At 39.9% G+C, this 13,047-nt stretch overlaps 1 protein-coding gene across 1 annotated transcript in view; it reads left to right on the forward strand.

Moving 5' to 3' along the window:
- LOC115224787 (spindle and kinetochore-associated protein 2) overlaps window positions 1-7,230 on the forward strand; it is a 12,638-nt gene extending 5,408 nt beyond the window's left edge. The window contains exons 5-9 of the mRNA XM_029795701.2: window positions 2,132-2,342; window positions 3,259-3,392; window positions 4,323-4,366; window positions 6,008-6,083; window positions 6,488-7,230. Of these exons, the coding sequence (XP_029651561.1) occupies window positions 2,132-2,342; window positions 3,259-3,392; window positions 4,323-4,366; window positions 6,008-6,083; window positions 6,488-6,547 (525 nt within the window). The 3' untranslated portion in view covers window positions 6,548-7,230. The remainder of the gene's footprint in view (window positions 1-2,131; window positions 2,343-3,258; window positions 3,393-4,322; window positions 4,367-6,007; window positions 6,084-6,487) is intronic.
- Window positions 7,231-13,047: the final 5,817 nt, after the last annotated feature.

Genomic DNA, 13,047 nt, shown 5'->3' on the forward strand with positions numbered 1-13,047 from the left:
GTAATAAAAGAAGGTTTCTGTATTCTATTTTATCTTATCTTATTAACAAATCTTCATTGGATCGACATCAACCCTTCAGTATTTATACCAGCCTTATCCAGCCCAAATATTCTACCTGTTTTGTGTTCAAACTGGTTAGAATTGATCTCTCACCCTTACCTGATAATGTCATTCTAAAGATAAACAGTCACATCATCAAAATCTTGAAGCTACGAGATAACGCATGATTAATTCAAGACACTGTGAATAAATAAGCATTACTTTTGACAGAGTAATCTGAATGCTAAAGGATTAAGAATCACATTTAACCAGCCATATCTGGCTCAAATATTCTACCTGTCGTTTAATCCGACCAGCCAAATCCAACCTCTCACACCTACCCTATAATGTCGTTCTAAAAATAATCACATCATCAAAATTTTGAAGCTACCGTCCGAACATGGCAGATGCCAGTGCCGCCTGACTGGCGTCCGTGTCGGTGACGCGTAAAAGCACCAACCGATTGTGACCGTTTGCCAGCCTCCTCTGGTCCCTGTGCCGGTGGCACGTAAAAAAACACCCACTATATTCATGGAGTGGTTGGCGTTAGGAAGGGCATCCAGCTGTAGAAACACTGCCAAACCAGACTGGAGCCTGGTGCAGCCTCCATGGCTTACTGGACCCTGGTCGAACCGTCCAACCCATGCTAGCATGGAAAACAAACGTTAAATGATGATGATGATGAAGATAATGCATGATTAATTTAAAACAATGTGAATAAATAAGCTTTATATTTCACATAGTATGCAATTTTTCTACCTCACTTTTCAAGCCTTGGCGATCCAAGTCATTGGACAGATTCCTAAGACTATATTGTACAATGTATTCATCTTTAAACTTTTGACATTTAAACTGTCATATCAGGCCCAAATATTCTGCCAAATTGGCCTCTCACACCTACCCTTCAATGTCATTCCAAAAATATCGCACCTTTGAAATCTCAAAGCTACAAAATATGCAGAATTAATTGAAAATGATGTGGACAAATAAACTAACCAGAATGTTGAAGGACTAACCCTTTCGTTACTGTATTTATTTGTGATGCTCTGTATTTCTTTCAATTATTTTAAATATAACAAAGAATTTAGTAAAATAACTTAGTTATTATTAAGTTAGTGTTAGGAACATAAATTGTGACTAAGGTTTGGTGGAAGATTTTAATTCCAAACTTATGAAAATAAGACATTTGTACTTCAGAGCCAGAGGCGGTTTCAGCTGGGTTGGTAACAAAAGGGTTAAGAAAAAAAGACAGTGATAGTTACTCTGCTTTGGGTGACGTTTTCAAGAAGTTACAGTTTGCCTTGGCCCGAGATATTTGGCACATTGCTCTACTCAAGAAAACCTGTCCTCTACGGCAGATGTATTAATGTCACTCACCCTGATGAAGAGGATTGTCCAGCAAGAACCCTGTGCCGCTGCCACATAAAAAAGCACTCGTGTTGATGCCATGTAAATTGCAGTCATGCACAAAAAGCACCCAGCACATTACATAAAATGGTTAGCATTAGGAAGGGCATCCAACCATAGAAACCAAGCCAATTCAGACTGGAATCTCGTACAGCTCTTCTGCAATCCAGCTCTGATCAAATCGTCCAACCCATGCCTGCATGGAAAATGGACATTAACCCTTTCGTTACTGTATTTCTGTTGAGATGCTCTGTGTTCTTTAAATATAACAAAGAATTTAGTGAAATAACTTAGTTATCATTCAACTGGTGTTAGGAACATAAATTGTGACTAAGGTTTGGTAGAAGATATTAATTCAAAATTTATGAAAACAAGACATTTGTTACGATATTTCTGTTGAGATGCTCTGTGTTTCTTTCAATTAATTTTAAATATAACAAAGAATTTAGTAAAATAACTTAGTTATCATTAAGCTAGTGTTAGGAACATAAATTGTGACTAAGGTTTGGTAGAAGATATTAATTCAAAATTTATGAAAACAAGACAATTGTACTACAGAGCCAGAGCTGGTTTCAGCCAGTAACAAAAGAGTTAAAGGATGATGATCATGAATAAATCTTTGTTTTCTTTCTTTATGTAATTTGTTTCATTTTTCTTTTTATATCCTGCCATGTTACATTTTCAGAAGAGAGAGCCATCTGTTGAAGTTCAGGCTTTTGAACAACTTCTTGGTTTACCAATTTGTGCCGAAATCACTAAATCTGAACCGAACCCTGTCAACACCATCGAGGAATCTCCACCAGACTGCGAAACTGAAGTGAAACCAGTCAAGAAACCTAAGAAAAACCCACCAATGCCTGCTACTACGGAAGTAGATATGAAAGAGTTCCTTTCAGGTTTGGCTTTGCACATTCATTTATTTTTTTCCTCTTTCATTAACAAGTTCTGGTGCTGGTTCCACATAAAAGTGTCATGTAACAGCACCCACACCGGTGGCACGTAAAGGCCCTTATGCTGGTGTCACATTAACAGCACCCAGTACACTCTGTAAAGCAGTTGGCATTAGAAAGAGCATCCAGCTGTAGAGACCAAGGCAAAACAGACAAAATTGAGCCTGGACAGCTCTCTAGCTGGCCGACCCCTGTCAAATGGTCCAGCCCATGCCAGCATGGGAAATGAACATTAAATGATGATCATCATCATTGTCATGAGACTTGGTGGCTATGAGTAGTGGTCGACTAAATTTCAATCCTGTATTTCTGTTGTGTCACAGGCCAGGGCAAAGACGAGCTCGATGTCCACATTAACCAGCCACATATTGCATTCTGTCACCTTCAAAGCTAAATTTGGTCAACTTAACCCTTCCCCTGGCCTCGTACCCAGACTCCACACCTGCTGGCCTCATGCACGGACACTACACCTGCTGGCCTCATGCCCGGACTTCACACCTGTTGGCTTCATATCCAGACTCTACACCTGCTGACCTTGTGCTCAGATTTCACACCTGCTGGCCTCATGCCTGGACTCCACACCTACTGTCCTTGTGTCCAGACTCCACACCTAATGTCCTAGTGTCCAAACTCCACACCTGCTGGCCATGTGCCCAGACTCCACACCTGCCTGAATATCACTCCTACCCTAACACAGTAGTAGTATTTAGAGGCTGTAGTATTTGTATCTGATCGGGCCTGTGTTTACTGCCCCTTTATTTTACTTCCTTGACACTTCTTCCCGTTTACCTATGGAATTGATCTTCAATCATTTGGCTACATCTATACTTACCGAACAAGTGCTTCTTTTGATTAATTACAGGTGTTGAAGAAACTAATCAATCCCCAGCTTCCAAACGAAAGAACACTGATGAATTTGTTCCTTTGACGGTAGAGGAATTTGAGAAAGTTTCAACTTCAGTTCGAAGACACGTCAAATTGCGAGACGTGAATGCTGTGAGTATGAATTGTTTATGACAACAGTTTTCCATCTATTTACAGGTGTTTGTCATGGATCATCATCATCATCATCGTTTAACGTCCGCTTTCCATGCTAGCATGGGTTGGACAATTTTGACTGAAAGCTGGTGAACCAGACAGCTGCACCAGGCTTCAATCTTGATCTGGCAGAGTTTCTACAGCTGGATGCCCTTCATAACACCAACCACTCTGAGAGTGTAGTAGGTGCTTTTACATGCCACTGGCACAGGGGCCAGTCAGGTGGTACTGGTAACGACCTCGCTTGACTGTTTTTCACGTGCCAGTAAGGTGACGCTGGTGACGATCCCGCTCGAATGGTGCCTTTTACGTGCCACCGGAAAGGTATATTTCTTTAAACAGTTCTAGACCATGACTGATCTTACAGGAGGACTTGCTTAACCCTTTAGCATTTAAACTGGCCAAAATATCCTACCAGTTTTATGTTCAAACAGGCCAGATTTGACTTCTCACTCCTACTCAATGATGTCATTCAAAAAATTAACAATCACATCGTTGAAATCTCAACACTATGAGGTACTACATAATTAATTCAAAACAGTGTACTGGTGTCACGTAAAAAGCACCAACTGATCGTGGCAGCTACCAGGAACCCCCCCCCCCCCGGCACCTGTGCTGGTGGCACGTAAAAAGTACCATCCGAATGTCTTTAAATAGAAACATCTGTACATAAATTTTTATCCACTTCCTTTATTTTCTTATATATACACCTGTCATTGTCTTTCTGTAAATTCCAACTATATATATATATATATATATGTATATATATATATATATATACACACACACACACTGCCAGAACTAAGAAGCATTTCTATTGCTCCCTCTAATATAATTCTGTGTTTTAAAATCCTTCAGTTTCATATTTATTTTTCTTTTTTCATCCAGTGTTACCGTGCGCTTTGGCAACATTTCAAAGTGGAGAAAAACACGTGAGTTTATTTTAGAAATAATTAATTGATTGTATGATTTATTGATTTTCAAAACATTTTTTTGATATTTTTTAATTATCAAGAAAGCATAATGCTGACAACTTTGTTATGCCTTTAAGGTTGCTGAGATATGGTTGGCACCAAGTATGGTATGACTGGTGCCAAATAGGGTGTGACCAACGCCAAGCAGTGTGTGGCCAGTGGCAAGTGGGATGCAGCTTCTACCAAATTGAAAAACACTAAATTTTTTTTTTTAATGTACTAAATACTGAAGAAATATTGTCAAAAAAAAGCAATCTTTATCTCCAACTTATGGATGTTTTGTTAGAACACACAATACTGCTTTATTTACCTGGAGAAGACCTCTCATATGGACACATTGCTGATAAGAATGGGTAGAGAAATCTCTAGACTGGATTGACAAATCTGAAGGATTTCTTTAATCCAAGGATAAAACACTAGTCATGTTTACAGATGTAGGTATGAGTCCCATGAGCAGCTTTTAACTTTTCTAGCCAATGTTTACTCTAACATTTGTAGCTTTATATGAAGATACATGGCTCAGTGGTTAGAGGGCCAGGCTCACAATCATGAGGTAGTGAGTTTGATTCCTTGACAGGGCTGTGTGTTGTGTTTTCTTGAGCAAGACCCTTTTTTTTTCACGTTGCTCCAGTTCACTCATCTGTAGAAATGATTTGTGACGTCACTGGTGCCAAGCCATATCAGCCTTTCCCTTGAATAACATTGGTAGCAAGGAGAGGAGAGGTTGTTATGCATGGGTGACTGCTGGTCTTCCATAAACAACCTTGTCTGGACTTGTACCTCGGAGGGGAACTTTCTAGGTGCTATCCCATGGTCATTCATGACCAAAGAAGGTCTTTACCATTTATATATATATAGCTTTAATCACTCTGAGATTCACTGTTCCAAAAAGCAGAATTCTCACATATTCTCTCAAAGTTTATTAAAATTCTTCTGATGTCAACAAATATTATTGGTTTTCCGGAAAGTTTGTGCCAATTTGTAGTAGCTTACCTTTTGACTTATTTTAGAACATGGTTGAGTCCATAAAATAGGATTTGACTACACCTCCATTTAGAGCACAGTTTAAGCTATCTTTTCATGGAAGAAGGTTTATGTTTCTATAACCTGTGTTAATTCTGTAACCCTTTAAAATGGAAGATAAGAAAGTTCATTTTCAGCACTTGATGCTTTGGGAACCAGACAAAAATTGCTGCAGCTCGGATGGGATGTGTTACCCCACCCTCCATATTCACCAGATATTGCTCCTTCAGATTTCCACTTATTCAGGTCTCTGCGGAATAGTCTTAATGGTAAAAATATCAATTCCTTGGATGACGTAAAAAGATAGCTTGATGAATTCTTTGCCATAAAACCATCGTATTTTCAAGTTAAAGGAAAGATGGAGATGCATTGTGCAACAAAATGGTTCATATTTGGTTGATTAAAAATGAAATGGCAAGTATTTATTGACCTTTTTCTTTCCTTTAAAAATTGGCAATGAACTTTCCAGACAACCCAATACAATAAATTAATTGTTAATTTTCTCTCTTTTCATCTCTTAACCATGGTGACCACTGTTGCTGCTATCCATGATTATTATTGATCCTGTTGGTTCAGTCAAGCTCTGTCACCAAAAGACATGTATGATAAGGGAATGCGAACCAGTGGAGCATCAGGTGAAGCCAAACTGAAGGTAGACAACAAAATATAGTTTTCAATTTGTTTTGCTCTCATTCTTTCTTGTTCAGATAAGTTACCTTAAACCCTTTAATTACTGTATTTGTTTTGAGATGCTCTGTGTTTCTTTCAATTAATTTTAAATATAACAAAGAATTTAGTAAAATAACTTGGTTATCATTAAACTAGTGTTAGGAACATAAATTGTGGAAGATTTTAATTCAAAACTTATGAAAACAACATTTGTTACCATATTTCTGTTGAGATTATACAGAAAAAAAATAGGAAGAGCATCCAGTCATAGATATACTTCAATGAGTTGTTTCTGAACCATTCAAGCGCAAAAAAGTAGATCTTTAAAGTATTGACAATAATGGTGATAACAATAACATACAATTAATCTATTTTACTTTTCTCTAGATTCTCCGAGCACTCAAGTTGCTGCACCTCTCTGCAAAGGGACATGCCAAACTTCTTTGATTCCTTAACAGTCATAGACAAGCTGCAGATATAATCTGGAACAAGGAACCACCCAAACCATTAACACAATGAAAACTTGAAAAAGTCTTATCATACACACACCGGATCAGAAACTGGAATTCAACATGGGACCTTAGCTACAAAACCTTGCAAAGCTGGTTCATCTACTTTCTTTTCTTATTATTTAAATTTAATTTCCATTTTAGGGTTGTACATTAACAACTCTTTAAGACAGTTTCAATAACTTAATTTGTTTTTTTTTTCTCATTAGTCTGTGAAATTTGTCAGTATATTCCGGGTTGGCCCTCAAAGCTTTCACAAATTTGTCAAATATTTGAAGTTGTCTTGTAAGTCAGTATTTTATTTAGTTGTTTTGGTATTTGTTTTTGCAAATTTGAGTTGTGAATCTACCAATAATATATATATGTATATATAAACCAGTTACTCATAGACTTTTTCGTTTGGACATCACACACTCAGATTTATCTAATTCTGCAAGCTCCATTCCCAAAGAGATTGTTGCAAACTTTGGGCTTGTATATACCTATACCATTTATAAATTATGACTAAGACTCATATTTGTACTAAAAAAAAAAAAAAGATATCCGCTTCCGTGCTGGGATATTTAGTCAAGTGCTTTTTCAATCAATTAAATGTTCTTTTGAACAGAATCTAAGACTCCACAGCTACAAGAATTGAATGGATGACATGAGCGATGATGATGATGTATTTGAACAGTAAGCTAAATATTGGGTCGGTGCAATAATCATTGCAGCTTTTATTTCAACAAATTTTATTCAACGAAAACAATAACATGTAACAGAAACATCTTTAAATGTTTGAAGGCGGCGAGCTGGCAGAAACGTTAGCACGCCGGGCAAAATGCTTAGCGGTATTTCATCTGCCGTTACGTTCTGAGTTCAAATTCCGCCGAGGTCGACTTTGCCTTTCATCCTTTCGGGGTCAATAAATCAAGTACCAGTTACGCACTGGGGTCGATGTAATCCCGGTTCGGCCAGGCCCTTCTTGACGTGGCTGAAGATTGTTTTCTATCGCAACATGCTGAATATCTGACAAGGCATCGGTCTGGGCAGCAGCCATCTATGCTGGATCTCGTATTCTCCCGCTATCCAAGATCGGTGTCAGACGTATCTGTGTGCGCCCCTCTTGCCAAGAGTGATCATGCGGTCCTGAAGTTTGTCATGCACACAACTTTTTCTACGCCCACGACTACTTCGCTGCCACGTAGAGTCTTCTCTGCAATTAATCTTGAAATTCTAACCGAGGCTTCCGCGCTTCTGGACTGGCGATCCCTAATGACATTGTCCTCAGTTGACGAACTATGGTCATCCCTCAAAGCATATGTAATCTGGTTGACTGACCAGGCAGTTCCCGTTGGGCTTCTCAAGAAGAACACAAGCCCTGGGTGACGAAGAAGGTTAAACGAGAACTACGACTTCACTCCTGCTCCAGAGCGTCGGCTGCGGGGTCATTCCGAAAAGCTCTATCTGCAACGATTTCATCTCAATCGAAGAAGGGCTTTCTCCATCCGGGTTGCGGATCCGTGGAACAAGCTGCCAGACGAGATGGTGAAGATGCCGACGACCGCTTTGTTCAAAGTCTCCCTTGACCTCAAGTGGCCTGAACTCTTTACATGAACACCACCCTGTACATAACTCCATGTCCCCCTACATGGCCTTGCTTTTTGCTTTTTGAGCCAAAAATTAACCAACTAACTAACTTAATCCCTTTGTCTGTCCTTGTTTGTCCCCTCTGTGTTTAGCCCCTTGTGGGCAATAAAGAAATAAGAAACATCTTTAAATGATTATTCCAGAGCATATTCACCATTTACTTCAATTACTGCTTCCCATTTGCTTGGCAGATGGTCAGATGGCCATTTAAAGATGTTTTTCTTAAATATTGTTATTGTTTTTGTTGAAAAAAAGCTGCAATAATTATGCACCAACCCGATATTTAGAGAAAAACAAAACTTGTTTCTTGTAATATACAAACTAGATCTTGTTGATTATTTTATAATTAAAGATTAATAATGTTGAAAGATTCTATGTTTTTGTTATTTTGTTCTAGGGCAGCCCTTTTCTTCTTCAAAACCCTCGTACTTTTAAAGTTGTAGTCCTCAAAGTATGTTAATATTTTACCTGTTTAATGTTCAACTGGCTAGATTCAGCCTCTCATACACACCTTACATCATCGTTTAACGTCCGCTTTCTATGCTAGCATGGGTTGGACGAATGACAGAGGGATGGTGAACCAGATGGCTGCACCAGGCTTCAATCTTGATCTGGCAGAGTTTCTACAGCTGGATGCCCTTTCTAATGCCAACCACTCCGAGAGTGTAGTGGGTGCTTTTACGTGCCAGTCAGGAAGAGGTAGATCCAGGAAAACCTGGGATGAAGTGGTGAAACATGACCTTCAAACATTGGGCCTCACCGAGGCAATGACTAGTGACTAGGATCTTTGGAAATATGCTGTGTAACCAGCCCTCTTATGCGTACCTTTCCTTCCTTGGACACTAAACTCTGCTTGCGAAGACCTGTTGAGGCAAGTGAAATCGAAATCAATTTCCACGACTGGCCTCCATGCTAGTAGCGCGCTAAGAGCACCATCCAAACATGTTCGTTGCCAGAGCAGCTAACTGGCTTCCATACTGGTGGCACGTAAAAGCACCATTCGAGTGTGATCGTTACCTGCATCGCCTTACTGGCACGTGAAAATACATTTGAGCGAAGTTGTTACCAGTGCCACTGGACTGGCTCCTGTGCAGGTGGCACATAAAAAGCAACATTTGAGCATGGCCGTTGCCAGTACCGCCTGACTGGCCCTTGTGCCAGTGGCTCGTAAAAGCACCCACTACGCTCTCGGAGTGGTTGGTGTTAGGAAGGGCATCCAGCTGTAGAAACTCTGCCAGATCAGATTGGAGCCTGGTGCAGCCATCTGGTTCGCCAGTCATCAGTCAAACCGTCCAACCCATGCCAGCATGGAAAGCGGGCGTTAAACGATGATGATGATTAGTTGAATATTTTTACATCTGCCTTAGGAACGGTAGAGGTTTTGTTTCTTTGTCTGCGGACAAGATATCTCAAGAACCGCTGGATGGGTTTAGATTTACCAAAATCACTGTCAGAATGCACTGATCGGCCTGGGGCTACAGTAGAAGTGACTTGCCTGTGTTGCTGCGTAGCAGGACTGAAACAGAAGCCATGTTTTTTGCAACGCAAATATCTCAACTATACAAACCTCTCTACAACTGTAAATTGTGGTAAATAATTTTTTTTATTACCTCTGCCTTAGCGAAGGTTTTGTTTACAGTCGTTTTTGTTTGTCCTTGAACAAAATATCTCAAGAACTGCTGGATGGATTCGGATAAACTTCCAGGGATGATTGTCCTCGTGACTGGCACGAACTGATTAGATTTGGGGGGCGATGTTTCGCTTGTCGTAGCACAAGTTTCCGTCGATTTCCGTAAAAAACTTTTATTTTTTTACATAAGTAATGAGAGCGAAAGAGACTAAGAGGAGGCGATTTTATGACGAGGAAATTTCTCTTTGAAGTCCCCGTGTGTGTGGGAGACAGACAGTATGTTGTGTAAGTGAAGTGCTTCTGTTAGTGTGTGCGAAGAGACAGAGAGAGTAATGTGTGAAAGAGAGAGATAACTGAAATTTTTTACTCGGTGTATGTGTATATGTATGTGTGTGTGTGTATGTATGGTGTGTGTATGTATCTATGTATGTGTGTGTGTGTATGTGTGTGTGTATGTGTGTATGTATGTATGGCTGATTCAGTGTTTACATTTTTTACGGAAATCGACGGAAACGTGTGCTACGACAAGCGAAACTTCGCCGATTTGGGGATCGATCTGGTACAAGACAAGGATTCTGGTTATATTTACATGAAGTATGAGGTGGCGAGCTGGCAGAATCGGTAGCACGCCGGGCGAAATGCTTAGCGGTATTTCGTCTGCCGCTATGTTCTGAGTTCAAATTCCGCCGAGGTCGACTTTACCTTTCATCCTTTCGGGGTCGATAAATTAAGTACCAGTTACGCACTGGGGTCGATGTAATCGACTTAATACCTATGTCTGTCCTTGTTTGTCCCCTGTGTTTAGCCCCTTGTGGGTAATAAAGAAATAGGTATTTCGTCTGCCTCTATGTTCTGAGTTCAAATTCTGCCGAGGTCGACTTTGCCTTTCGGGGTCGATTAAATAAGTACCAGTTACGCACAGGGGTCGATATAATCGACTTAATCCGTTTGTCTGTCCTCTCTGTGTTTAGCCCCTTGTGGGTAATAAAGAAATAGGTATTTCGTCTGACGTTACGTTCTGAGTTCAAATTCCGCCGAAGTCGACTTTGTCTTTCATCCTTTCTGGGTCGATAAATAAAGTACCAGTTTCGCACTGGGTCGATATAATCGACTTAATCCGTTTGTCTGTCCTCTCTGTGTTTAGCCCCTTGTGGGTAATAAAGAAGTAGGTATTTCGTCTGTCGCTACGTTCTGAGTTCAAACTCCGCCGAGGTCGACTTTGCCTTTCATCCTTTCGGGGTCGATAAATTAAGTACCAGTTACGCACTTGGGTCGATGTAATCGACTTAATACCTATGTCTGTCCCCTCTGTGTTTAGCCCCTTGTGGGTAATAAAGAAATAGGTATTTCGTCTATCGTTACGTTCTGAGTTCAAATTCCGCCGAAGTCGACTTTGTCTTTCATCCTTTCTGGGTCGATAAATAAAGTACCAGTTACGCACAGGGGTCGATATAATCGACTTAATCCCTTTGCCTGTTCCCTCTCTGTTTAGCCCCTTGTGGGCAGTAACGGAATATATATTTACATGAAGTATTACCGTCTCTGATTTGATTATCTCCCTTGAAAAGCACACTCGTTGTTTCCACGTTAATTATGGTGGCGCTGCTGTTTCCAAAGTTTCATTTTCGTTTTTCTTTTATTAATTTTATTCACGTTTCTATCTTAATAGAGACTGATGGATAAGGAAATCAAACTACGCAAACAAACGGCAGCAAAACCGTTCAGAAATTAAATAATACGGCGATCTTTCGTCTCTAGTAGACCTTTCCGTCGATTTCCGTAAAATTTTTTTTTTTTTTACATATGGGCTTGCGGGAACTTTTGAAGTAATGAGAGCGAAAGAGACGAAGAGAAAGCGATTGTATGACGAGGGAAGTTCTTTTGAAGTTACCGTGTATGGCAAGCATTGATGTACATGTGTGTGTGTGTGTTTGATGGGGTGTGGGAGACAGACAGTATGTTGTGTAAGTGAAGTGCTTCTGTTAGTGTGTGTGAAGAGACAGAGAGAGTAATGTGTCTCTTTCGCTCTCATTACTTCAAAAGTTCCCGCAAGCCCATATGTAAAAAAAAAAAAAAATTTTTACGGAAATCGACGGAAAGGTCTACTAGAGACGAAAGATCGCCTTTTAATTTATCCTCGACAATTTTTAGTGTTGCCAATTTTGAATATATCGCTGCTGTTTTAAAACCTCTTACCTATTTAACAATTGCATTTCTATCTCTGCCTTGAAGGAAGCTTTACTTCTTGGACTCACGTTTTTGTGCGCAACGATGTTATTAAACCTCCGTTAACAGCACTGTATGCAGGTTCTTTCCGTTCATGTAGATCTTTATGGTTGTAAAAACACTATATCAGTGAATAGACTAAAAACGGCCTTCATAGAGAAAATGGCAGACGACACACACACACACAGAGCCTGCTTACCCACCTTCACATTCCATGACTAGCATTGGGGATCGATCCGGTACTGGACAAGGATTCTGGATTATTTTTCCTGTTTTTAATTTAATTTTATTATTTTTTTCAATGCGGCCATGCTTTAGTCAAGCAAATCGATCCCAGGGCTTATTCTTTGTAAGCCTAGTACTTATTCTATCGGTCTCTTTTTGCCGAACCGCTAAGTTACGGGGACGTAAACACACCAGCATCAGTTGTCAAGCGATGTTTGAGGGACAAGCACACACACACACACATATATATATACGACTGGCTTCTTTCAGTTTCCGTCTACCAAATCCACTCACAAGGCTTTGGTCGACCCGAGGCTATAGTAGAAGACACTTGCCCAAGGTGCCACACAGTGGGACTGAAACTGGAACCATGTGGTTGATAAGCAAGCTACTTACCACACAGCCACTCCTGCACCTATGTTTAATATCTACCAAAAAGTAGACTTGGTATTTTCTGCAAGTCATGTTGTCTTGATAAACTTGACATATCTCAACAGAAAATAGTTTCAGACATGACATTCCAGAACAAAAGACAGATTGGTGTATAAAACTATTTTCCGTAGTTAAGGATAATGAAATTTGGAATGGATATATCTGATTCCTGCAGTGGAATGGAAGCATGGATTAAAATATTTATATTTCAAGGATGCTAACTACTTTCCCTTTTTTTGAAAGCCTCCTCTGGCCCCTGTGCTGGTGGCATGTAAAAAGCACCCACTACACTCACA

The sequence above is a fragment of the Octopus sinensis genome, linkage group LG26 (assembly GCF_006345805.1).
Source record: "Octopus sinensis linkage group LG26, ASM634580v1, whole genome shotgun sequence".
NCBI classification, from domain to species: domain Eukaryota; kingdom Metazoa; phylum Mollusca; class Cephalopoda; order Octopoda; family Octopodidae; genus Octopus; species Octopus sinensis.